The 25,512-nt window shown below is 41.6% G+C and overlaps 1 protein-coding gene, 1 long non-coding RNA gene and 1 other non-coding gene across 3 annotated transcripts in view; 2 read left to right on the top strand and 1 right to left on the bottom strand.

The window, feature by feature from the left end:
- The window catches only part of LOC126061315 (uncharacterized), a 48,266-nt gene extending 28,176 nt beyond the window's left edge, over window positions 1-20,090 (bottom strand). Inside the window, exon 1 of the long non-coding RNA XR_007513750.1 lies at window positions 19,972-20,090. This is a non-coding gene — a long non-coding RNA (uncharacterized LOC126061315). The remainder of the gene's footprint in view (window positions 1-19,971) is intronic.
- On the top strand, window positions 616-722 carry LOC126061867 (U6 spliceosomal RNA). The gene has a single exon (XR_007513915.1). It is a non-coding gene; the product is annotated as a U6 spliceosomal RNA (small nuclear RNA).
- Window positions 20,091-20,305: 215 nt separating the features above from the next.
- PAXBP1 (PAX3 and PAX7 binding protein 1) overlaps window positions 20,306-25,512 on the top strand; it is a 36,892-nt gene continuing 31,685 nt past the window's right edge. Inside the window, exons 1-2 of the mRNA XM_049857973.1 lie at window positions 20,306-20,796; window positions 23,160-23,288. Coding sequence (XP_049713930.1) covers window positions 20,454-20,796; window positions 23,160-23,288 — 472 coding nt within the window. The 5' untranslated portion in view covers window positions 20,306-20,453. The remainder of the gene's footprint in view (window positions 20,797-23,159; window positions 23,289-25,512) is intronic.

Genomic DNA, 25,512 nt, shown 5'->3' on the forward strand with positions numbered 1-25,512 from the left:
ATTTTACACACATTAAATTAGTAAAAATGGGATTTGGACAGTCAATTTCCATTTCCCAGGCTTGCTCACTAATAATTTCAGGATCTCCCTCTGCCCAGAATTTACGGGAGGATGTTTGTAAATCTGTTTTGATTTCTTACAACAAAAGCAATGAGAAGTCTTTTTGTTTTATGCTGAGCCTGCTCTTTATTCTGATTTTTAATTTATTCTAAATTTAACAGAGAACCCAGTCACAGCTCAGACTGACATACAAGTCCTGTGTAGCCAATCTAAACTCTACAGAAGCAGTAAGGGTGAGTTGGCTCTGCAGAGCAAGAGAGGGTGTCATAAAGCCACACCGATGTAAGTACAGGCACAATAACACACAGACAAACAGATAAAGCAGTAGGGATCGCTTACAAACAGACTCTCAGTTTTAAAAAAGATTAGTATATGGTAAGGTTAAAATCACAAACCTCTGGAAAAAAGGAAAGTAATTCAATAAATGGCGTTGGGGTGAAGGATCTGCACTATAACAATAGCAGTATTGTATCTGGGCGATGGGATTAGAAGCAATTTTTATTTTCTACTTCTTGAATAGCTGAATTTTCTAAATTAAAAAAAAATAAACACACCGTGTTCAGTTCGGCAGCACATGTACTAAACTCGGAATGATACAGAGAAGATTAGCATGGCCCCTGCACAAGGATGACACACAAATTCCTGAAGTGTTCCATATTTTTAGGGGGATTGTGCTGTCACGTTGTAGAGATTGCAACTGTCACGTAACAACATGAGTATAAATTTTTGCATGAGAAATTAACTTGAGCTGTTAACTTTAACCTAAAGCACAATAAAAAAAAACAAATAAATAAATAAACACACTGACACTATAACATCGGTAATAGGAAAAACCCAATAAGAGTATTTTCACGTAAATAAATAAGATGCTAGAACTGCCCACTGCTTAAAGTTACAGCCTCACCCCACAACAAGCATCATAATGTTAAGTTAGATAACATTAAAATGACACCACAGAACAACTTAAAAATATGGGAGACAAAAAGAAAAAGACTAACAAGCTAACAGAAAAAGAGAAAAATAATGAACACATAGTTCTCATGAGATGAAACCCAAATAGCCAATAACAAAATTTAAAAGAATCATCTCTAATAAGAAAAATACAATAGATATTTCATCAAGTAGATTGGCAAAAAATTAAGTTAGTTGATAGCAAGTTTTGTCATGCCTGTAAGTAAACAGATGCTCTCTCATACACTATCCATGGGAGAGTAAACTGGTACAACCATTTTGAAGTACATTTTGGGACTCCCTGAAAATGCACAGAGCCTAGAAGCCAGCAATTTCACTTCTCTGTATTCACCATAAAGAAACACCTCCACACATACATACACGTCATTAGTAAAAATTCATTTAGCCGTTCACTTAGAATAAGTGCACATTTCTGTATGCATAGCATACTTCAGTAATGTTTGCAAAAGAAAAGAATAAATACCATAACTAACACTCATATAATTACCACCCAGAACTGAAAAATAGGAACATTTTGTCACATCTATTTCATGTTTATTTTTTAAACAAAAAAGATAAACACTATTAGTTAAAAAAAAAAAAAAAACTGCCAAGAAATCATGACATTATTGGGGCCATTGGGGAAACTTGAATATGGACTGGCTATAGATAATGAGAGTGTCTTGGAAGAAGTACAGCCAGAATGTTTCTCAGAAGCAAGGATGGCAAGACTTCATCTCACATACTTTGGACATGTTGTCAGGAGAGCCAGTCCCTGGAGAAGAACATCATGCTTGGTAAAGTAGAGGGTCAGTGAAAAAGAGGAAGACCCTCAACAAGATGGACTGACACTGTGGCTGAAGCAATGGGCTCAGGTGTAGCGACAATTGCAAGGATGGCACAGTACCGGATAGTGTTTCCTTCTGTTGTACACAGGGTTGCTATGAGTCGGAACCGACTTGAAGGCACCTAACAACAACATCGTGATGTCTGCGTGTAACTCTCAGAAGGCTCAGCAAAGAGAGAGAGAGAAAGTAGCAAAATATTAACAGTTGTTGAGCCCAGGTGATGGGTATATGGATGTTCATTGTCCTATTCTTGCTTTTTTATACATTTGACGTTTTCCAAAATAAAAAGTTGGAAAAAAGAAATGAGGTGTATTTATATGCATTTATAAGACCTGCAAACACCTAACTGAAAGCAATGAAGCACATTATAAAACGGCACATAGAATACGATACCATCTAGTTTAAAAATACACAAAACATTACTACAGATAGACACTGTATCAGAAACCCTGGTGGCGCAGTGGTTAAGTGCTACAGCTGTTAACCGAAACACTGGCAGTTTGAATCCACCAGCCGCACCTTGGAAACCCTATGGGGCAGTTCTACTCTGTCCTATGCGTCACTATGAGTTGGAATTGACTGCACGGCAACGGATTTGGTTTTTTTGGCTATGTATGTTGAGCAGAGAAGGCTTAAACACCAGGGGTTAGCGGCTTACAAAATCACAGGAAGGGCTGGAGGAATAGAAGTCAGGGCTGCCACTGCACTAATCAGCTGAAGGGCACACTGCTGCACCAGGGTCAAAAAGTCCAAACTGACTCTCACCAGTTTTGCTTTAAACAGCTCATACTTCAATTTTGATTCTTGTTTCATAACAAATGTTGTAATTATAAATGAACAAACGAAAAGATGTCATAAAAGAAATGTAGCGACCAGAAAATAAATATTACAACAAAATACTACTGTCTTAGTCATCTAGTGCTGCTATAACAGAAATGCCACAGATGGGCGGCTTTAACAAAGAGAAATTTATTTCTTCACAGTAAAGTAGGCTAAAAGTCAAATTCAGGGTGTCAGCTCCAGGAAAGGGCTTTCTCTCTGCTGGCCTTCTCATCCATCTTCCCTCAGAGTAGGAGCTTCTCCTTGCAGGAATCAAGGGTCCAAAGGATGCGTTCTGCTCCCGTCACTGCTTTCTTGGGGGTAGGAGGTCCCCCCTTCTCTGCTAGCTTCCCTTTCTTTTTATCTCTTGTAAGATAAACGGTGGTGCGTTGCCCAGCTACAAGCGATGACCGCCCTGATAGGGAACACAACAGAGAACCCCTGAGGGAGCAGGAGAGCAGTGAGATGCAGACTCCAAATTCTTGTAAAAAGACCAGCCTTAATGGTCTGACTGAGACTAGAAAGACCCCAGAGGTCATGGTCCCCAAACCTTCTGTTAGCCCAAGACAGGAACCATTCTCGAAGCCAACTCTTCAGACAGGGATTGGACTGGACTATGGGATAGAAAATGATACTGCTGAAGAGTGAACTTCTTGGATCAAGTAGACACATGAGACCATGTGGGCAGCTCCTGTCTGGATCAGGGATGTGACTTTAGTAATGGTGTTACAATCCCACCCTAATCCTCTTTAACATAAAATTACAATCACAAAATGGAGGATAAGAGGCAATACCGAGAATCATGGCCTAATCAGGTTGACACATATTTTGGGCGGAAACAATTCAATCCATGACAACTATATTTTTAGGTAAGTCTTTCACACGTTATAAGAAAATATTCCTTTCTATATTTTGCTCTTACGAGTTCTTTAGTGATATCATCACAATTAAGCTGCAAACAATATCCACTTCCATACATAACAAGGATAATGAATCAAGTCCTTCTTGAATCATCATTGTACAGTGAAGGGTTTTGAGTCTATTTAGGGACAAAAATGAGCATTCTGTTGTGCAGTTTGTGATTATTAAAGTTAGGAATATGCATAAAGCAATTTGAACACTGGGAAATACGCATTGTATTTTATCTTCTACTATGGAATCATATGTACCTACATGAGTAAAATGTCTTTCCTGAATCTGTAAACTTAGTTCTCATGTAAGAATGAAATTGTTCTTCTCCGTAAAGGTCTGTATTTAAGTCATTGGGATGAGCCTGCACGCATTTCTTCGATGCTCTCACGCATTCTTCAGCAGGTATATCCACATTGTTTAGGAAGGAAAATCTATATGAAAGAACTTCATACACTCTCATTCCTCTTTTCGTGCAAGATTCTAGTGTGTCAGTGATGCTGTAGTACGTGGTTATGAAAATTTGATCTCTGGCATTCAACAACGCTTCTGAAGCACGTCTGTCATTTACGTGTTTCCTTCTAGTGCTTCTGCGATGGTGAGCTGCTTCATGATCAGTATTTCGCGTATTTGTTTTGATGTGTTTTCAAATTATTTCAAAATCTTCTCTTAAATTACGTAAATACCCTGTTAATGACTGGTAGAAGTCTATACACATCATTAAATTTACTTCTGAATCTTGGAGAGCTTGACTGGTCTGAGCAAAATGCTACAATATATTATTCTACATAACCAACATAAAAACAGTATTCTAGCGTTTCCATTTTGTTGGCAAGGTTTTCAGCTTCTCTTTTGGTATCTCCTTTTTGTGTCTGGACTTCAGCAATACTTTCTAAGGCATCTAGAATCTGAGTGTACGATTCAAAAATCTACTGCGCTACGTTCTACAAGATGAAGTGGATGTGCAGCACATGGTGTGGAAACGGTATATTCATTACACGCTAAAACTAGTGTTGTATGCCTTTGTAATGCTCTGATATATTGGCAGCATTGTCATAGGACCAGGCTCTGCACTTAGAAAAACCAGTTTTGCAAATTTCAGATAAATAGTGAAATATTTGATTTGCAATTTCTTCGCTAGTATGACTTTTTAAGCCAGTAAATGTGATAAATTGCTCAATAGGTTTTCCATCTGTGGAGACACATGCCTTAAATTAGAAAGATCAGGAGTGGGAATCTACAAACTGAAATGTCAAACTATACTTCTTTTACTGAAAATAGTTGATGAAAATTTATCACTTAACAATGGATAACATTGTCATCGAGTCAATTCCAACTTATACCTACCCTATATGACAGAGGAGAACTGCCTCATAAGGTCTCCAAGGAGCGACTGGTGGATTTGAACTGCCGAACTTTTGGTTACCAGCCGGGCTGTTAATCACTGTGCCACCAGGGCTCCTTATCACTTAAGTTTATTAATTCTTCACACATTGTTTTAGACTTATATGATGATTGCCATTTCCTGTGTTACCATATTTTGAGATGTGACCTGCTAAAAATGCATCACCTGAGCAACAAGTTCAAGTAAACCCCCAAAATTTCCATTTTGTGGAGACCCAAACACTTCATTTCTTCCTCGAAAAGATAGTCCATGTTCGGCATTGCAAAACGGCTTTCCAATACTGACATTCTTCATTAATTTGTGCCTCCAGTTCATGAGTGAAGCCAAAATCACACCTTTGGCAGAAACATGACAATATACAATTTCTGTGAATTGAACTCCTTTCATGTTTATCAATCACATTCGAGTTACACCGATCACTAAATCTATCTGTAGCAAATCGAGAATTAAATGATTTAGGACTGAATAGTTTGCAAACAATATACGGAACCAAGTGATGGAGAACACAGTAGCCACTCCCTATTGCAACTTTCACCATTAGCTTGGCACCCTAGAAATATACTGTTTACAGAACCTTATTTGTTTACCATCCAGAAATTTTTGACATGAATTTTCAGACAGTCCAATGTGATGTTGACAATCACTTGGCCCTCTTTTGATCCAATAATTTATATTGTTAGAAGAAAAATTCTTCCACAGAGCAGGATCTGTATTTCTGTTATGACTTCTGTACACATGACAATTTCAGATTCTAAAATAGTTTTGCTATCTACACCATTATTAATTTTTTTTTACCCCAACAAGGGATGGATGCAGAATTTGAAACAAACTCTGTTATATTCATACTGCCATTAGCGGTACTAGTACTAGTACAGAGGTACTAGTACAACGATTTGCACCCATTAAATCTGAGCGTTCAATGGAAGAAGTCTCTTCTGATTCATCACGTTTTAAAAAGGAAGTTAATTTTGGAATTCTCTTTAGGGATTCACAAATCCTTTTTATTTTCTGTGAGTTTTTCTGCTCCACTTGGTTGCTATTTCATTTTACCTGGATATAAAATTAAATCACTTTTTAAATTGGCCCTACCATAGCAAATAAATTTGAATAATTGAAAATAGAATTTATAAAACAAGTAAAATTTCTAAAATAAAATTTAGATTCGAATTTAGGCAATAACACAAAAAAATTTGTCTTTGAAAATTAGTAAGTAAAAAAATTACTTTGGAACATGTAATTTTGTTCTTCAGGTCTGAGATAAACAAAAGAAACAGTACTTATGAGGCAGCTGGAAATGATTTCATTCGTTTGTCTACGATGTTTGTTGGCAGGCCCTTCACATCTCTCCACAACTGTTTCCCATCTTGAAATAATACTTAAAAACTTGCGCACTCACTTCCCATCCTTTGTTGCTGCGTCTTCACAGTTCATTGGGCTACTGCTGATGCCCAACAGGGCGAGAATGATCGCAAAGACTGTGATACAAATACAAGGGGATGCTCAAACTGAAGATGCGTTTTGGTTCGCTTTGCCCAGGACCAGGTATCATTATCATTAATTATGATAATTATGATATGATTAATTATGTCATGTAATTATGGTGCAGCAGGTGCATTCTTCTGAGAATTGAATGTGAGGTTATACCAGATTGGTCTGAAATGAGAAGGAAAATATAATTGTTACCATATACAAAATTTATAAAATGGTATTGATTTCATTTAGTACCCTGAGAGTTCCCTTCCACTGCAGTGCTCGCTTTTTCTTGTGTTCTGTCTGCTTGGTATCTATGGGTCTCTGCTTTGGACAACCGGTGCTCCTGTTTTGTTGATGACCTAGGCATATGCTTAACTTGCTTATTGGGTAATCTGTCCCGGCTTGACACAGAATGTTAGCTGAGTATCCATGATTGCCACAACTGCTTTGAGATGCCCAGAAGTCAGTGACTAGAGGACTTGACACTCCTGGTGGCCACGACTGACTTTAACTCCCTCATTGCATGGCCTCATTCACCAGCTCTGACAATAGAAGGAAGATGGCCTCTGCCTCACTTCAGCATCCCAAGTCTCACACCAGCGCTTCTCCAACTGGCAGAACATCAGTCCCATCCAGAAACCAAGCTTCAAGGGAGTCTTCAAAATGTGATTTTTAGCTTTGCAGTCCCTGTAGTACAGGAAGACGAAGTCCTGGTTGTACAGCGGTTAAAGCACTTGGTTGCTAACCATAAGGTCAGCAGTTCAAATGCACCAGCTGCTCCTCGGGAGGAAGATGTGGCAGTCTGCTTCCATAAAGATTACAGCCTCGGAAACCCTACGGGACAGTTCTACTCTGTCTTACAGGGTTGCTATGAGTCAGAGTCGACTCAACTGTAGTGGGTTTGGTTTGGGTTTGGAGGACAGGAAGATGCACAGAAGGAGGTGAGGAGCAAGGCCAAGTATCAAAGGATGACACCCAGCACAGTCTGCCCCTAGATACTCGATATCAATACACACTCCCTTCTGCCCACTTTTACACTTCCAAACAATAACAATAGTGACAAAAACATGGTCCTCCTAACTTAATACAGCTATCCTTCATACAAGTAAAAATGCTCTTACCCTCTCTCTAAAATCCCACAGACCAAAACCCCACAGTCACTGCTTCCACCGACAGGTAATATGCAATGGTCTTCTACATTAGTCACAGTCACGCCTTGGTGTCCTGTTTAAGCAGGATTAATGTTTACAACTGGTATATAAACATAGACAGGCATAACAGAGTAACCAAGAACACAAGGGTGGCTCCTACCATCCTCATTTCTGCAACTGGTCAGGAGGCATAATTAGTATCTATACTCCCTACGTCTGCTACCATTTCTTGTTTCTCTATCCCTGAGAAGACCAGCTAAGGAAGGCTCTGGCCCTGCAGGGGTAAACCAAGCCTTTATTCCTCAGGGTCTGGGCCCTTGGCACTGCTGCCTTTGTTGGACTGCATGATCTCCCGTTCATCTTTTCCACCAGATATGGAAGTACTGGGAACTGCCCCAAAGGATCCTCTATGTTCCAGATCTGTTCTTCACTGCCCCACTGTGCAAAAGCAGCATTATTTCCCCTAGATAGTAGGATCAATTACTAAGACCACAGAGTAACCCCTTCTTCTTTTCCCCTGATGATTCAGAAGCCAAAATTGGTTGGGATGCGTACTCAACTCCCAGTTCTTTGGAACCTTTGTGTCTTCTGATAGAAGCACTCCTCCCTTGGATAAAGAAACTTTCAAGCTAACAATTTTCAGGTACCAAAACACAAAAACAAAATAAACCCATTGCCATCAAGTCAATTCTGACTCATAGCGACCCTATGGGTCAGAGTAGGACTGCCGACGAGTTTCCAAGGGGTGGCTGGTGGATTCAAACTGCCAACACTTTGGTTAGTAGCATAGCACTTAATCCCTGCGTCATCAGGGGTATTTTTGAGTAGGCCATTAGGTCTTGTTGGGAGAATAGTCTGCCTTTACACCTTCCATCCAGGCTGCCTAAGTAAAGGTGTGGGGTCAGAACATTCTCTGATAAGAAGACTGGGAATTGAGCTGTCTTTTCTCTCCCAGTTCCTTGTCCTTGTTGGGGAAGCCTTCCCCCTGTTCTGGGCACACAGTAACTTTCTCTGCCTCTTGTACATGCGTGGGCACTATATGGTACCTGGCCAGTCCCACTCTTGTATCAGTTCCCAGCAGGGAGTGAATGGGGTCTCCAGTACTACAGCTTAAGAGGGGTGTCATGGATTGAATTATGTCCCCCAAAAATATGTGTATCAATTTGGCTAGGCCATGATTGCCAGTACTGTGTGATTGTTCACTATCTTGTCATCTGATGTGATTTTTCTATATGTTGTAAATCCTACCTCTACGATATTAATGATAGGTGGCAGTTATGTTAATGAGGCAGGGCTCAATCTACAAGATTGGGTTGTGTCTTGAGACCACCTCTTTTGAGGTATAAAAGAGAGAAGCAAGCAGAGAGACAGAGGGACCTAATGCCACCAATAAAGCAGCACTGGGGTCAGAACATGTCCTTTGGACCCAAGATTCTTCTGCTGAGAAGCTCTTAGCCCAGGGGAAGACTGATGAGAAGGACCTTCCTCTAGGGCCAACAGAGAGAGAAAGCCTTCCCCTGGAGCTCACACCCTGAATTTGGACTTCTAGCCTACTAGACTGTGAGAGAATAAATTTCTGTTTGTTAAAGCCATCCACTTGTGGTATTTCTGTTATAGCAGCACTAGATAACTAAGACAAGGGGTAGATGTAGAACATCTGCCCTGTACTGGCCATATGCGGGATAAGCCTGTTGGCCATGGGAGACTGGAGTCCAGCTGATCTTACTGCCTCTTCTCTATGTGAGTAAAGTGTTTCCCATGCTCTGAGTGAGCATGTGTGTGGTCTATTGCTGGTGACTGTGAACCCTGCCTCAACAGGTGTTATAGGTAGAGATGCCATCCTTTGGTCTCCAGACGGGTGTATTCGGGCTAGAGGATATTAGTTACTGGTTCAAAACATATACATCAAACAAACAAACATATCCATTGAACAGCATCCCAGCCTCTCAAGGCATTGTCTCCCAGTTGGCGCCATGGCTAAGTCTTCCATAGGCCACGCCTATGTTCCATAAAACCAGATTCTTCCGGGTGACAGGATACATGGAAAGGTTAGCAAATCCTGTGAATGAGACCATTGCACTGTTTTTCTTACTGTAAAATTAGTCCCTTGTTCAGAAGCAATGCTAAGTGGATAAGGTCCAAGGTACAACCATTATGGTAGGTGGCTGAGGTGGGGTGGTAAAGATGGTTACTGGAGGCAAGGAGGCTAAAGAGCTAAGAATCCAGGGAGGTCATCCACTCAAGTGGTGAAGCGACTAAGAATGAGTGAATGTATAAATGAATATTTATTTTTAAAAATTCTGGAAGGAAAGGCACCAAAAATTAATAGTGGTAATAAGATTATAGGTGATTTTTACTTTCTTCTTTGTATAGTTCTGCATTTTCTAGATTTCTAAAATCTGTGCACAGTTCTTTCATAATGAGATAAAGGTTACTTCTTAAAGTCCACTTAAAGTTCTTACCAAATTGAAACTTGTATGTGATTCTTAACTTTTGTTTATCCCCCTGTAATTGTACCATGTATTTATTGTACAACTTTGCAGCCCTCTAGTAAAACTAACCCCACGCATCTGTCAGTTTGTCATATTGTGGAGGCTGTGTGTTGCTGTGATGCTGGAAGCTATGCCACCGGTATTCAAGTACCAGTAGGATCACCCATTGTGGACAGGTTTCAGCTGAGCTTCCAAACTAAGACACAATAGGAAGAAGGACCCAGCAACCCACTTCTGAAAAGAATTAGCCAGTGAAAACCTTATGCATAGCAGCGGAACATTATCTGATATAGTGCTGGAAGATGAGCCCCTCAGGTTGGAAGGCACTCAAAAGACGACTGGGGAAGAGCTGCCTCCTCAAAGTAGAGTCGACCTTCGTGACGTGGATGGAGTCAAGCTTTCAGGACCTTCATTTGCTGATTTGGCATGACTCAAAATAAAAAGAAACAGCTGCAAACATCCATCAAAAGTCGGAACCTGGAATGTACGAAGTATGAATCTAGGAAAATACGAAATCATCAAAAGTGGAATGGAATGCACAAACATCAATATCCTAGGCATTAGTGAGCTGAAACGGACTGGTATTTGAATCGGACAATCATATGGTCTACTATGCCGAGAATAATGAAGTAAAAGAGCTGAATAGAAGATTTCAAAGGGTGGCTTGAGAAGACAAAGTAAACTATTATGATGACCTGTGCAAAGACCTGAAGATAGAATGCCAAAAGGGAGGAACACACTCCGCATTTCTCAAGCTGAAAGAACTAAAGAAAAAATTCAAGCCTCAAGTTGCAATACTGAAGGATTCTATAGGGAAAATATTAAATGATGCAAGAAGCATCAAAAGAAGACGGAAGGAATACAGAGTCACTATACCAAAAAGAATTAGTTGACGTTCAACCATTTCAGGAGGAAACATATGACCAGGAACCGATGGTACTGAAGGAAGAAGTCCAAGCTGCACTGAAGGCATTGGTGAAAAACAAGCCTCCGGGAATTGACAGAATACCAATTGAGATATTTCAACAAATGGATGCGGTGCTGGAAGTGCTCACTTGTCTATACCAAGAAATTTGGAAGACAGCTACCTGGCCAACTGTCTGGAACAGATCCATATTTATGCCTATTTCCAAGAAAGGTGAGCCAACCGAATGTGGAAGTTATCGAACAATATCATTACTATCACATGCAAGCAAAATTTTGCTGAAGGTCATTCAAAAGAGGCTGCAGCAGTATACCGACAGGGAACTGCCAGAAGTTCAAGCTGGATTTAGAAGAGCACGTGGAACCAGGCATATCATTGCTGATATCGGATGGATCCTGGCTGAAAGCAGAGAATACCAGAAAGATGTTTACCTGTGTTTTATTGGCTATGCAAAGGCATTCAACTATGTGTATCGTAACAAATTGTGGATAACATTGTGGAGAACAGGATGCGAGAATGCTTAATTGTGCTCATGAGGAATCTGTACATGGATCAAGAGGCAGTCGTTCGAACAGAACAAGGGGATATTGCGTGGTTTAAAGTCAGGAAAGGTATTCTTCAGAGTTGTATCCTTTCACCATACCTATTCAATCCGTATGCTAAGGAAATAATCCGAGAAGCTGGACCATATGAAGAACAGGGCATCAGGATTGCAGGAAGACTCATTAACAACCTGCAATATGCAGATGACACAGCCTTGCTTGCTGAAAGTGAAAAGGACTTGAAGAATTTACTAATGAAGATCAAAGACCACAGCTTTCAGTATGGATTATAACCAAAAAAAAAAAAAAAAACCCAAACCCAGTGCCATCGAGTTGATTCCGACTCATAGCGACCCTATAGGACAGAGTAGAATAGAACTGCCCCATTGAGCTTCCAAGGAGTGCCTGGTGGATTTGAACTGCTGACCCTTTGGTTAGCAGCCATTGCACTTAACTACTACACCACCAGGGTTTCCAATATGGATTATACTTCAACATAAAGAAAACAAAAATCCTCACAACTGGGCCAATAAGCAACATCATGAAAAACGGAGAAAAGATTGAGGTTGTCAAGGATTTCACTTTATTTGGATCCACAATCAAAACCTATGGAAGCAGCAGTCAAGAAGTCAAAAAATGCATTGCATTAGGCAAATCGGCTGCAAGAGATCCCTTTAAAGTGTTAAAAAGCAAAATGCCTCCTTGAGGACTAAGGGGCGCCTGACCCATAGTATTTCCAATCGTCTCATATGCATGTAAAAGCTGGACAATGAATAAGGAAGGCTGAAGAATGACACCTTTCAATTGTGGTGCTGGCAAAAAATATTGAATATACCAAAAGAATGAACAAATCTGTCTTGGAAGAAGCACAACCAGAATGCTACTTAGAAGCAAGGATGGTGAGACTGCATCTCACATACTTTGGACATATTGTCAGGAAGGATCAGTCCCTGCAGAAGGATATCGTGCTTGGTAATGAGGAGGGTCAGCGAAGCGGAAGAAGACCCTCAACGAGATGGATTTACACAGTGGCTGCCACAATGGGCTGAAGCATAGCAACAATTGTGAGGATGGTGCAGGACAGGGCAGTGTTTCATTCTGTTGTGGATAGGGTCGCTATGAGTCGGAATCAACTAGATGACACCTAACAAGAATAGTAAAACTAAACAATACAGAAAAAAATTTCTGCCTTTTATACCCAGAGGGAATGCTTATAACCCTGCTGCCTTCAACACTATAAAAAAACACCATACCTGTTTTTAATTTTTTTCCCCAAGAGGGACAGATAATAATATAGGAATGATACAGAAGCTAACGGACGTGATAAGAAAGTTCTTTCAGGAAAACTATTGCTACTTTTTTTATTGACTGTACAGTTCTCAGCTGCATCAGTAAAGTGTCCATTGTGAGCGCAATATAAAATCACATAGTACTACGGTTCTGAATTATATTCTTTTCACACAGTAATATAAAATATTGAACTGGATAAAGTTATTTCAACTGATCCTTGTTTGAAGTGAAGTGTTTTTCAAAAAGTTCGCTAACGAGACGTGCTGGAGCTGTTAACTGTAATCATCTTGCAGGAAAATGTTCTGCCTCAATCCCAGAATACCTTACACATTTTCTAATGATCCAGATACTTAAATGGTCATTGGCCCACAGAAAAGAATTAACTCAAATTGAAATTGCAATCATTTTACATTTGTGGTTCTTAAGATGCGGTGGGCAGCAGCCCGCTGGTTTTCTTCTTAATAGTCACAATTGTTGTTAGGTACTGTCAAGTCGGTTCCAACCGATAGTGATCCTGTGTACAACAGAATGAAACCCTGCCAGGTCTTGTGCCATCCTCACAATTGTTGGCATGCTTGAGCCCATTGTTGCAGCCACTGTGTCACTACGTCTCGTTGAGCATCTTCCTCTTTTTTACTGACCCTCTACGAAGCATGATGTACTTCTCTAGGGACTGGTCCCTTCTGATAACATGTCCAAAGTATGGGAGACAAAATCTCACCACTCTCACTTCCAAGGAGCATTCTGGCTGTACTTCCTCCATGACAGATTTGTTCGTTCTTCTAAGTCCCTGGTATATTCAGTATTCTTCACCAACAACATAATTCAAAGGCACCAATTCTTCTTCGGTCTTCCTTATTCACTGTCCAGCTTTTACATGCATACGAGGCAATTGAAAATACCATGGCTTGGGTCAGGCACACCTCAGTCCTCAAAGTGACATCTCTGTTTTTTAACACTTTAAAGAAGTCTTTTGTAGCAGATTTGTCTAATGCAACGTGTCTTTTGATTTGACTGCTACTTCCATGGGCATTGATTGTGGATCCAGTAAAATGAAATCCTTAAGAACTTCGATCTTTTCTCCATTTACCATGATGTTGCTTATTGGTCCAGTTGTGAGGACTTTTGTTTTCTTTTTGTTGAGGTGTAATCCACACTGAAGGCTGTGGTTTTTGATCTTCATCGGTAAGTGCTTTAAGTTCTCTTCACTTTCAGCAAGCAAGGTTGTGTCATCTGCATATCGCAGGTTGTTAATAAGTCTTCCTCCAATCCTGATGCCCTGTTTTTCTTTATATAGTTCAGCTTCTTGGATTACTTGCTCAGCGTACAGGTTGAGTAAGTATGGTGAAGAATACAACCCTGACGCACACCTTTCCTGATTTTAAAACACACAGTAACCCCTTGTTCTGTTCGAACTGCCTCATTGTTTATGTACAGGTTCTGAAAGGGCACAATTAAGTGTATTTGAAATACTGGAGGCATAGCTTCCAACATCACAGCAGGACCCATGCCACCACAGTACAACAAAGTGACAGAGGAGTGGTGGTGATTACAATTAATGACTAATTTTTGCTTATTATCTGTCTTTAGCACCTGATTAGATCCAGAAGGACAAAGAACATATCTGTCTAGTTCACTGTATACTTTTATTATGACACTCCCAGTTTGGATAGAGAGAAAAGAAATTTCACTAGCTTTCTTTTTGTTGAAGAAACTGCCATTTCAGATGAAGATTGACTATTACAGCTGAACAGTGAATACATTTGAAAGAGCTATGTCACTCTCCACTGGGAATATCGGTGTGGTAAAAAAAAAAAATCAGTATTAATTTTTAAAATCTTGGATCTTTTTGCATCAATTAGTCCCAACCCACCTGGAGCAAATGAGAATGAAGAACACCAAAGACACAAGGTAATTTTGAGCCCAAGAGACAGAAAGGGTCACCTAAATCAGAGACTACATCAGCCTGAGACCAGAAGAACTAGATGGTGCCTGGCTACAACTGATGACAGCCCTGACAGGGAACACAACAGAGAATCCCTGAGGAAGGAGAGCAGTGGGATGCAGACCTCAAATTCTGGTAAAAAGACCAGACTTAATGGTCTGACTGAGACTGGAAGGACCCCAGAGGTCATGGTCCCCAGACCTTCTGTTAGCCCAAGTCTGGAACCATTCCCAAAGCCAACTCTTCAGACAGCGATTGGGCTGGACTATAAGACAGAAAGTGATACTGGCGAGAAGTGAATTTCTTGACTCAAGTAGACACATGAGACTATTTGGGAAGCTCCTATTTGGAGGGGAGATGAGAAGGCAGAGGGAGACAGAAACTGGCTGAATGGACACAGGGAATACAGGATAGAGAGAAGGAGTGTGCCATCTCATTATGGGGAGAGCAACTAGGAGTACCTAGCAAGGTGTATATAAACTTTTGCGTGAGAGACTGACTTGATTTGTAAACTTTCACTTAAAGCACAATAAAAATTAAAAAAAAAGAACCCTTGAATCTTTTACAGATGGATTCCATCAATGAGAATGGTTTGATAGAAAAGATGATCTCACTGAATTATAACCAATGGCTAAATTTCATTGAAATTTGAGATAATGTAGACATTTTCTAACATTTTCAGCTAGGATCATTTATATATTGTAGATGGAGAATTTTTGTTTTTTTAGATGGAGAAATTCATCTCTCTTTACTACATACTTGCAAGGCAAAGAGCTTACCTCATTTTCGCACTGCTTAAGCGCCAGTGAGGATAAAACCAAAAAAAAAAAAAAAGGAAACTTGTTGCCATTGAGTCCATTCTGACTCATAGCAGCCCTAAAGACAGAGTAGAACTGCGCCATAGAGTTTCCAAGGAGCAGCTGGTGGATTTGAGTTGCCAACCTTTTGGTTAGCTGCCGAGCTCTTAACCACTGTGCCACCAGTGCTCCAGTCAGGACATCTATGGGCATATCATAAAAAAAAAAAAAAAGAAAAAAACACATACTCAAACCCTATAACAAAGAGTTATTACGCTAGTAAGCCTTATTTTATTTCACTTTTACAATCATACAATTTTCACTGATGAAATTAACTCTTGGATTAATTGAAACTCTTTGGTACTAGGCAATGGAAACAAGCTTGCATTGCTTTAAGCAAACACAGACACACACAATAAAACATTACCAACAACACCAGCAAAACAACAAGGAATGTATGATAAGGACCCCAGGGAGTATCAAAGGGAACCCACAGACAGGAAGAGAGACCTGGCCCAGGAAGAGTCGTGGGTAAAGGACGCAGAAAGGTACCAGAATCTTCTGCCTTCTGGCATATCTGCTTGTTTCTCTCTCCTGGTTCACTGAGTAGTTCTCTCAGCTCCGGAGTTGACACGGTAATTTATGGCTTTCCTACGGTGTTTGAGCTCATTGCAATTCCAGCCAGAAGCAGGGATTCATCGTCTTACTATCTTAAGTGCAAATTCTTGGGAGAATCTGATAGATTCACTTTGGATAAGGTGCCCCCCTTCACCCAATCCAGATACCACAACCAGACATCCAGCCTACTGAAGGCAGTTCCCAAAGGCAGAGGGGGTGCATTTTAGGCTGGGTGCTACACTGAAAGGTGTCTATTACTACTTTAAGAACTAATCTGCCTTAGTAATTTATAACATTGAGATTGTGTTTTGAGAATAGAGGGATGAAAGCTGCAGAAAATGTTAACTTATATCATCATACCTAAAAAAAAAAAAAAAGAGAGAGAGAGAAAACCCATTGCTGTTGTCGATTCCAACTCATGGTGACCCCATACGTTACCGAGTAGAACTGCTCCACAAGGTTTTCTTGGCTGTAATCAGAAGCAGTTTGCCAGTACTTTCTCTGCACAGCTGCTGGGTGGGTTCAAACCACCAGCCTTTTGGTTAGCAGCCGATCAAAACCGCTTGTACCACCCAGGAAACTTTTGTATCAGCAGAAGGTAAAACACTGATCACTAGTGAAAATTAATATAAGATAATGTCCGATACCATTCAGTAACAAATATTTATTGAGTGTCTACAGTGGGCCAGTAGCTATTCTAGGTGCTGTGAAATCAGCATTGAACAAAACATAGAAATCTCTTCCCTTATGAAACTTACATTCTACTTGAAGTGAATAAAGAACTGCCGTCAGCAAGGCAAGGTCTAAAGAAATTTAGGCAATGTCTTCAGCTTTTTTTCCAGACTAGGATTATTGAGATGTCCAGAGCTATAGTTTTAGAAAGGAAAAAAAAAAAATCCTATATAAGGGATTCCCAGACAATTTTCAGACAATTAGATTTTACCTGCCAAGTAAAATTTAAAAAAATAAAATAAAAAATCTGAGAGGACTCATACTCTCACTATTTAGTTTGCCAAATAAGGACATTATAACACTACCATACACTGTCAACATTTCATAAAAGAAATGTTAGCATCTTAACATCTAAACAGAAGGAATGACGTAATCTCAGAATAAAGGACCCTTCTTTCTGAAAAAGGATATCTGACTACTCTATTCTGACAGACTGTCTTTACGCTGCTCCTTTCACTTGTTCATAGATCTGCATTTGGTAACCACTCTAGACTGAGCTGGCAAACGAAACAGATATGCCTATTTATCTGAATTTATGGGTCAGCTAATCCTTGTGAAGTCACAATTTGGTGAAAGAAAGTAATCTGAATAGTTGTTTGAAAAGACGACTTTTTAGAAAGAACTCAACTTATTGATTTGAAAAAACTGGTTGACGCTTTGCACGAGTTTTTGCCTTCCCAGAATACTAATGTCAGTCCAATGTAAGTTGGTGATGACATACTATATTCATTAAATATATTAACACTCAAAACACAGAAATCCTTTATGAAGTAATTATTGTCTGATAATATAAAACCAAACAAAGCCAAACCCATTGCCACTGAGTCAATTCCAACTCTTAGTGACCCTCCAGGACAGAGTAGAACTGCCCCATAGGGTTTACAAGGAGTGACTGGAGGATTCGAACTGCCAACCTTTTGGTTAGCCATTGAGCTCTTAGCCTCTGCACCATCAGGGTTAATTTATTCAGGGCTAAGTTATTCAATTTCAGGAATTTAATTTCCACAAGGTCTACAACCTCTGTTGGAAGAATCTTTGGCTTGGTTGGGTGACAAAGTAATTTTTAAGTGTTTAACTCTGCTCTTTAATTATCTGAATAAGTAGACTGGCAAAGTTATAAATACATTTGTTGTCTTAATATTTTGGCTGTCTTTAAAATAACAAGGGTTTCCCCCTCTATCTATTTTCCACATTAATCACCAATCTTTTACAGCAGGAGATTTTTAAAAAATAATTTAATTTTGTTGATGGTAAGAATATATACAGCAGAACAGACACCAATAAACAATTTCGACATGTACAATTCAGTGAAAATGATTGCATTCTTCAGGTTGTGGAACTTTTGTCACCCTCCTTTACCGAACTGTCCTTCAACTGTTAACATAAACTCAATGCTCCCTAAATTTTCCATCTAATCTTTCGAGTTGCTGTTGTCAATTTGATTCTATATAGTTCTTAAAAGAGCACTATGTTCAAGGCAGACATTCTTTACTAGTTAAGCTAAACTGTTGTTTGGTTTTAAGAAGACTTCAGGGGATATTTTTGGTTTAAGGTTTAAAGATTATTTCAGGGCAATAGTTTTGGGGTTTACAGTGGGAGATTTTTTTTGAAGTTTTAGGTCAAAATACAAATATATTCTGCTTCTGGACTTTATCTTTGCTCCTTCTACCTTAATTTTCACTGCAAATCCATCTCTGGGCTCAGGTGTCTGGAGGCTGACCAGGCACAATTCGAATTGTCAATGGTGGAAATGGGAGCCCAATTTCACTATGCAACAATCTTTTGGAATAAGAACTGAAATCGATGCTGAACAGCCAGAACATGAGGACTGAGAGGAATGTGAGTAGAAAGTAAGTCAGTTATTTACTGGAGGGAAGTCTTTTTTTTCTCAGCCCAGATCATGTTTCTAGTTTCCAAAACTGGGTCCTAGGTGGGCAAGTTTTAAATCCCATCAGACAACCAGAGACAAGAAGAAGATGTGTATGAAACAGACATTCTTGGTGGGCCTGGGATCTTCCACCTCAACCTGCAACTTAAATCTCACTGAAATTTTAATGGGATGGAGGTGGCAAGCAGGCACTCAGATACTTTGCTGGTAAGAATACAAATTGGCACAACTTGTAGCAAGAACAAATGAGAACTAGCAAAATTATGAATGCATAACTTATGACCCAGCAATTCCAATTCTAGTTCATTGTAGCATTGATTATTACAGCAAGGCTGGAAATAACCTAAATAGCCATTTTTATGAGACTAGTTAAATCATGGTACATTCTGACAACAAATCATTATGCAGCTGGGTAAAAGATCGAGTCAATAATATACAGACCGGGACCGATGCTAAAAATGCACCGTTTATACAACATCTCCGTCTAAAGGGGGGAGTGCATGAAAAGTATACATATTTATTTGCTTTTATGTTCATAAAATCGCTCGGAAGGATCCTAAGAAACTGATAACATTGCCTCCGAAGAGGTGAACTGGAAGGCTTGTAAACACGAGTAGACTTTTTCCACTACCCTAAATGACCTTTGTACCTTTTGAATTTTGAAACATAAAAATGTATTCACATGTACACGCACACGCAAAGGAGAAGGCTCCAAGTTTGGTGATGCAATGGGGGAAGCGTGTGACTTCAACCTCAGAAGCAGTTACCCTGCTAAAGTCTTCCCAGCTAAGATTGTAACTCTGTGACGCAAACCTTAAGTCTGCCACCACTCTCACCCCCATGTCTATTTTCCTTCTATTTGTTTCTGAAACTGGCTACGCTTCGGATCGTATTTAGTCATGTAACTGCTAGCAAACTTGGCATTCTGGGAAAAACAGTAGAACATTATTGCTTTCGTTATAAGGGGGGGATTTCACCAGGTAACATTTCATCATAAATGAAACTCAGTCTGTGACAAAGGTGCAGAAATACGAAGTATTACTCAATAAACCCCAAATAGAACTACTAATAATTATCAAAGTCACAGTTTCGAGACGAGTATTCCAACCCTAGAACCTGACTTTACCTCACCAATGTCAGGTGCTCCTCTGGCTCCTCCCCGCCTCCTCCTCTATTCGCACCTCCCAGCCCTTGGCGGGAGGTTTCCTCACGTGACTGCACTGCGTAAGTGCGGAATACGCACTGCAGGGACGCCGCCGAGGGACGGCCGAACCTACTCTTTCCTCTCGTCTCTATGGTCCTCTCTGTGACCTATCGGACAGTCACGGAGCCACCACCTAGAGTCCCAAAGTTCTCTGCTAATAGTCGTCCAGGCCGATAGGGGGCAGCGCTATGAGATAACGTTCTCGCGAGAGGCGCGCGGCCCGCCCCCAAGTACTTGAGGGTGAGTGTGAGCGCGGGCGCATGCGCACTGGGCGGCGCGCGGTAGCAGGAGGGAAGACGCAGCCCCGCTGGAGCTCAGGCGAGCGCGCGTGCGCCGTCGCGAGCTCGGCGCTGTCTGGGCTGCCGTGTGAGAGCGGGTGAGAGGGCTCGGTGCCGGCCGCGGGGATGTTCCGAAAGGCCCGGCGGGTGAACGTGCGCAAGCGGAACGACTCGGAGGAGGAGGAGCGGGAGCGCGATGAGGAGCAGGAGCCGCCGCCGCTGCTGCCGCCCCCGGGCACCGGCGACGAATCGGGCCCCGGCGCCGGCGACAGGGCCCCCGGGGGGGAGCCGCTGCTGGCCCCGGGGCTGCCGCCGTCCTCCGCGCTGATCCCGGGCCTCGGGGCTGAGTCGGGGGGCGGCTTCGCGGGCAGCGCAGAGCCGGGCAACGGGCTGAAGCCTCGGAAGAGGCCGCGCGAGAACAAAGAGGTGCCCCGGGCCAGCCTGCTGAGCTTCCAGGACGAGGAGGAAGGTAACCGCCGGCGCCGTTTCCGTGTCGCGCTTCGGGCCCGGGCCTCGCACCCTGTGCCCTCGGCCCCGTGCCCCGGGCCCCGCACACCGGCCCCCCCGCCCTGCGCCCCGGCCCCCGCGCCCTGCGCCCCGGAACCCGCACGCCGAACCCCGCGCCTTGCGCCCCGGGCCCCGCGCCCCGGATCCTGCACCCCGGATTCCGGACCCCACGCCCTGCGCCCCGGCCCCTGTACAGCGGACCCCGCGCCCTGCGCCCCCGACCCTGCGCCCGGGATCCCGCACCCCGGGCCGAGCCCTTCCCGCCGGCCTGGCCGCTCATCTTCCCCGCCTCCGGCCTTCTGCCCGAGCGGGACCTGTGTCCCGCCCCCCACTCGCCACCAGCCTTTTCCTAACAACCGCCTGCTCTGCACCGCCCAGCGGTGCGTTTTGTCCGCGGAGGGGCCAGAGCTCTGTTCAGTTCTGAGTTTGTAAGTGTAGTCAGTCTCCCCAGTGCTGCCTGTTTCCTGCTGGGGTCTCCCGACTGCTTTTGATACCTGCCAAGCTCCCTGCAGGTCACTGCCCATGCCTGTGGGGTGCTCGGTCCAGGCACCCTTGACCAGCAAGGCCGGCCGTTGGCTAAGAGGAGTGCCAGGTCTGGGGATAGAAGCTCGTGTTTGCAGCCCTGGTTATAGTGACCTTGGGCCAGTCCCTTGGAATCGCCAAGTCTGTTTCCTGGTAAAAGTAACAGAGTAACAGATATGCCGGTCTCCTGGTAATGGTTTTTAGAGGGCTGAAGACAGACTGAGCAACAGTGATGCAAGGCGGTTTGTCTAATAATGGAGAGACCTGGCTGCAGTGGAGTTAGATTTCTGGTCTTTTCCTCTTTAGATACTTATAGGGTTAACGGTATACCAGCCACTTTTTATGCCTGGGGACCTCAGAGGTAGTAGTTATTCAGGTTCTAATGCACTTAGTGTCAAGGTGGGTCCCTCCTGAAATGTGTGAAGCTCAGCAGACCTGACATGGAGGCTCATTGTTGCGTAGATGAGCATTCTATTAGATGATGGTTCCTGGATGTCTTAGTCTTGTAAACTTTGGGTTTTTTTCCCCTTTTATTTCTGTGAGGTGAGGCTTGTAAGCATAATACGGCTTTCCTATGTGATACTTGGGGAGCCCTGATGGGTTTGTTTTGGTTTTTCTGTGTCATATTTGGAAAACCAGGGCTTGCAATGTAACCCAATGGAAAGGTACCGGCCATAAATTCTGTATTTAGTTCTTATTGGTACATTGTCACATCACAGATGGGTGGCGCCAGAGTGCCATTCACCTTATTGGCAGCTTGTATTGCCAGATCTTCTCCAAATCCATATTAAAACCAAACCCGTTGCTGTTGCTGTCGAGTTGATTCATAGTGACCATATCGGACAGAGTAGAACTGTCCCATAGAGCTTCCAAGGAGCGTCTGGTGGGTTTGAACTGCCGATCTTTGGTTAGCAGCTGTAGCTCTTAACCACTATACCACCAGGGTTTCCAACTCCATATTACCAACCAAAAATTTAAACACACTCAATTGGTAAGCGTGCATTCCCATGCTGAAAACTCATGCCAGCAAAAAAAAAAAAAAAATTCTTTTTTAAGTAAAAATCTGGTAATGAAACAAGCTTAAATCTTTTTCCTTCTTGACCAGTTGTGTGTGCGTGTGTGTGAATAACTGTGTTCCGTGTTATGAAAAAATATAACTTAGAAACCTCATTTGCATGTTGGTGCGAGATAGTTTCTTGTTTCCGCTACAGTAGGCTGTTTTCCATTGGCCTTTCTGTTATTTGTTTCATTTTGTTTGAGATTATGCAGCCAGATTTTTGTATTTGGTGAGTTGGGGGCTGTTCGATAAAGTGGTTTGCATTTGACTTTTTAATTTTCAAATTAAAGAGGTCACAATGGATTTATCACCCAAACTTGTAAAAAGTGACTTGCCCTCAGCTTAGACTTGAAAAAAGGCATGTCAGTTTGTGATGGACAGAGAGTTTCTCAAACTCAACAAGTTTTGATTTGGGATGTTTTGTTTCAGATTCCTTAATAATTTGGGGAGTGAGTACTTTTTCAGAAACATTTTGAGTGATTTTTCCTGTGAAATAGATGACTTAAGAAATGTTTGTGACGTTACACGTGTTATTCTTGTTTAATGATTCTCAAGTCCTCATCACTCCAGATTAATTTATGAAGTTGGCCTCTGTTTTTGAGAGCCGCTGAGATTTGAAGTAACTTCAGATTACGTAATGATGGTATTTGACTACCTGAATGGCAAATAAGACCATGTCAAAGTTAGAAGGGAAAGTGTTTTCAGAAAAATGGTTGCTACAGACTTGCTTTAATTTCTTTTTTAAGAAAATGAAGAAGTTTTCAAAGTGAAGAAATCGAGTTATAGCAAAAAGATAGTAAAATTACTTAAGAAAGAATACAAAGAAGATCTTGAAAAATCGAAGATTAAGACAGAACTCAACTCATCAGCCGACAGTAAGTACCGAACTAATAAGAATGTGTTGAAATGGCCGAATGAAAAGCTCTTTCTTTACAGCAATTGAACAGATTTAATACATACATTGTGAACTGATTGAGTTACATCTGACTGATGGTCGAGGGTCCAGACTGAGTAGCAGTACAGTTCCGTAATTTAATTCTAACACAATTGCATTGTGAGTGCATCCTTAAAGTTGTTACCCCTGGAATGCTCCCACGGGAATGGCTAAACCCTGTCCCGATTTTCCTAGTAGCCTATAGATGGCTGTTGAGCAGAGAAAGGTTTCCCATTTCAACCTAAGAGTTTTCCATTTCTTGGTGATATTTCCTCAGTTGGTTTAATTCTTCGAGAACTTTCAGGAATGTCCCAAGTTTAATGTTGGCAGTGCCCCCACTCAGTGGTCCTATCTGCTACATTGATGAAGACTCCTCAGTATGCGGCAGGCACCTCGTACAGACTTCCTTCACGTCCTCTCAAAAGCAGAGTTTAAAAATTTTAAGCAGTTATTTTGTCATTAGGATAGTGGATCCTTTATTTAAAAAAAAAAATTGCCGTCAAGGCGAATCTGACTCATAGTGACCCTAAAGGACATAGTTAAACTGCCTCGTAGGGTTTTCTGCTGTAATTTTTATAGTTCGAAGCCCTGGAAAGCAGACTGCCACATGTTTCTCCTGCAGAGCAGCTGGTGGGTTCGAACCACCAACATTTCAGCTAGCAGCTGGCTTAACCGCTGCGCCACAAAAACTCCTGGATCTATTACAGCATGAAGTTATTGTGTGAAATTTAAGATCAAATTTATTATGTTTCAAATTGTCACCTACAGTCTGAATATGAAAATGTGTGGCATTATATGTGATTTACAGTCTAGTTTTAGAGGTGACCTCATGACAGTAGGCCCCAGTACATGGCAAAATGTTGAATCAGTCGTCCAAGGGATAGCTACACATTTTTTTTTTTTTTTTATTTAAGGGAAGGGACAGAGAATGCTTCATAGAAAAAGCGGGATTTGAGTCTGGCTCTTTGATAGTTAAAATTCTAAAAAATAGGAGAGGGATTATATGGGGCTCTTATCACAGGTTAAAACAATTGAGGCCTTTATAGATGAGAGCTAGTACCTCTGACAGGCCAAAGTGGATGATCTGTGTAGAAAGTACTTAGAGGTTAGAGTGAAAGGTACGTGGCTGACAGATCGTGAAGTATGTTTAGTATCTAGTAAGGAGTTTAGAGTTGCTGTCTTCCGGGGCTTGCCGAGATGGTGACATGATGAATGCCGTTTTGAAACCTTAACCTGGTATTAACATACAGCATGGATTGGCGAGAGGAGAGGTTGGAGGCCCAAAGCAGTTGAAACTCAAGGGCCAGCTTTGATCCATTAATAGTGGGTTTTAAAAGGTCTCAGTTGAGCAAGACCCAGGCTTTTCCTGACTCAGTGGGAAAGTTATGTTAACAGTGTTTGCTGTGGATGTGGGAGAAGAAATGGGAGGAAAGGATTATTTGGGAAACATTTCAAGGGAAGAATTGGTAGGCCTGGTGTATGCTTTAGCTATTGTATTTAAAAGAAATAGTTAAATTTGAGCTTTTGTGCCAGGGCGACTGAGAATAATTAAGTATTCTGTACAGAAATAGGAAAGGCAGGTTAGAGGAGGAGTATTTTTTTAGGGAAACTGCCTTGGTTTTCCCAGACCTCTTGAGAACTATGTACTATGAAATAGTATGAGCAAAGTGAGGACTGGGAAGGGACTGTTGGCATGATTGCCATTTGCCGCTGTAGATTTAGAAATTGAAGGAAGTATGAGGCCATCTTCTGTGGCTTCCTTCTGCCTTCCAGCCCCACATAATCCTAATATTCTGCTCACCAGAAAACTCAGATAATCCCTGTACTCCCCAAGGGTGGCCCCTCTGTTGGTATTATGGGTGATGGTCATTGTCCTTGAAATGGTGGTGCTTTGGAGCCCTTTAATTAACTCACAGTCCGGAGCTCTTTTTATCTCCAGCTCCTTAAATAGGCAAAGAGATGTATTAACTTTAAAACAAGAGTAGTATTGACTTGGAAAGCCTATTTTTTATAACATTCTTAAAATAATGAGCTCACTCTTAAATCTGAGTGGAAATAACCAATAAACAGTTGGACATGTAGATTAGATGTGGTGCTTATAGAGGTAATAATTAAAACCAAAAGCGAATGACGTTGACAAGGAAGCAGCACAAAGGAAAAGTTGT

The sequence above is a fragment of the Elephas maximus genome, chromosome 18 (assembly GCF_024166365.1).
Source record: "Elephas maximus indicus isolate mEleMax1 chromosome 18, mEleMax1 primary haplotype, whole genome shotgun sequence".
Classification (NCBI taxonomy): Eukaryota; Metazoa; Chordata; class Mammalia; order Proboscidea; family Elephantidae; genus Elephas; species Elephas maximus.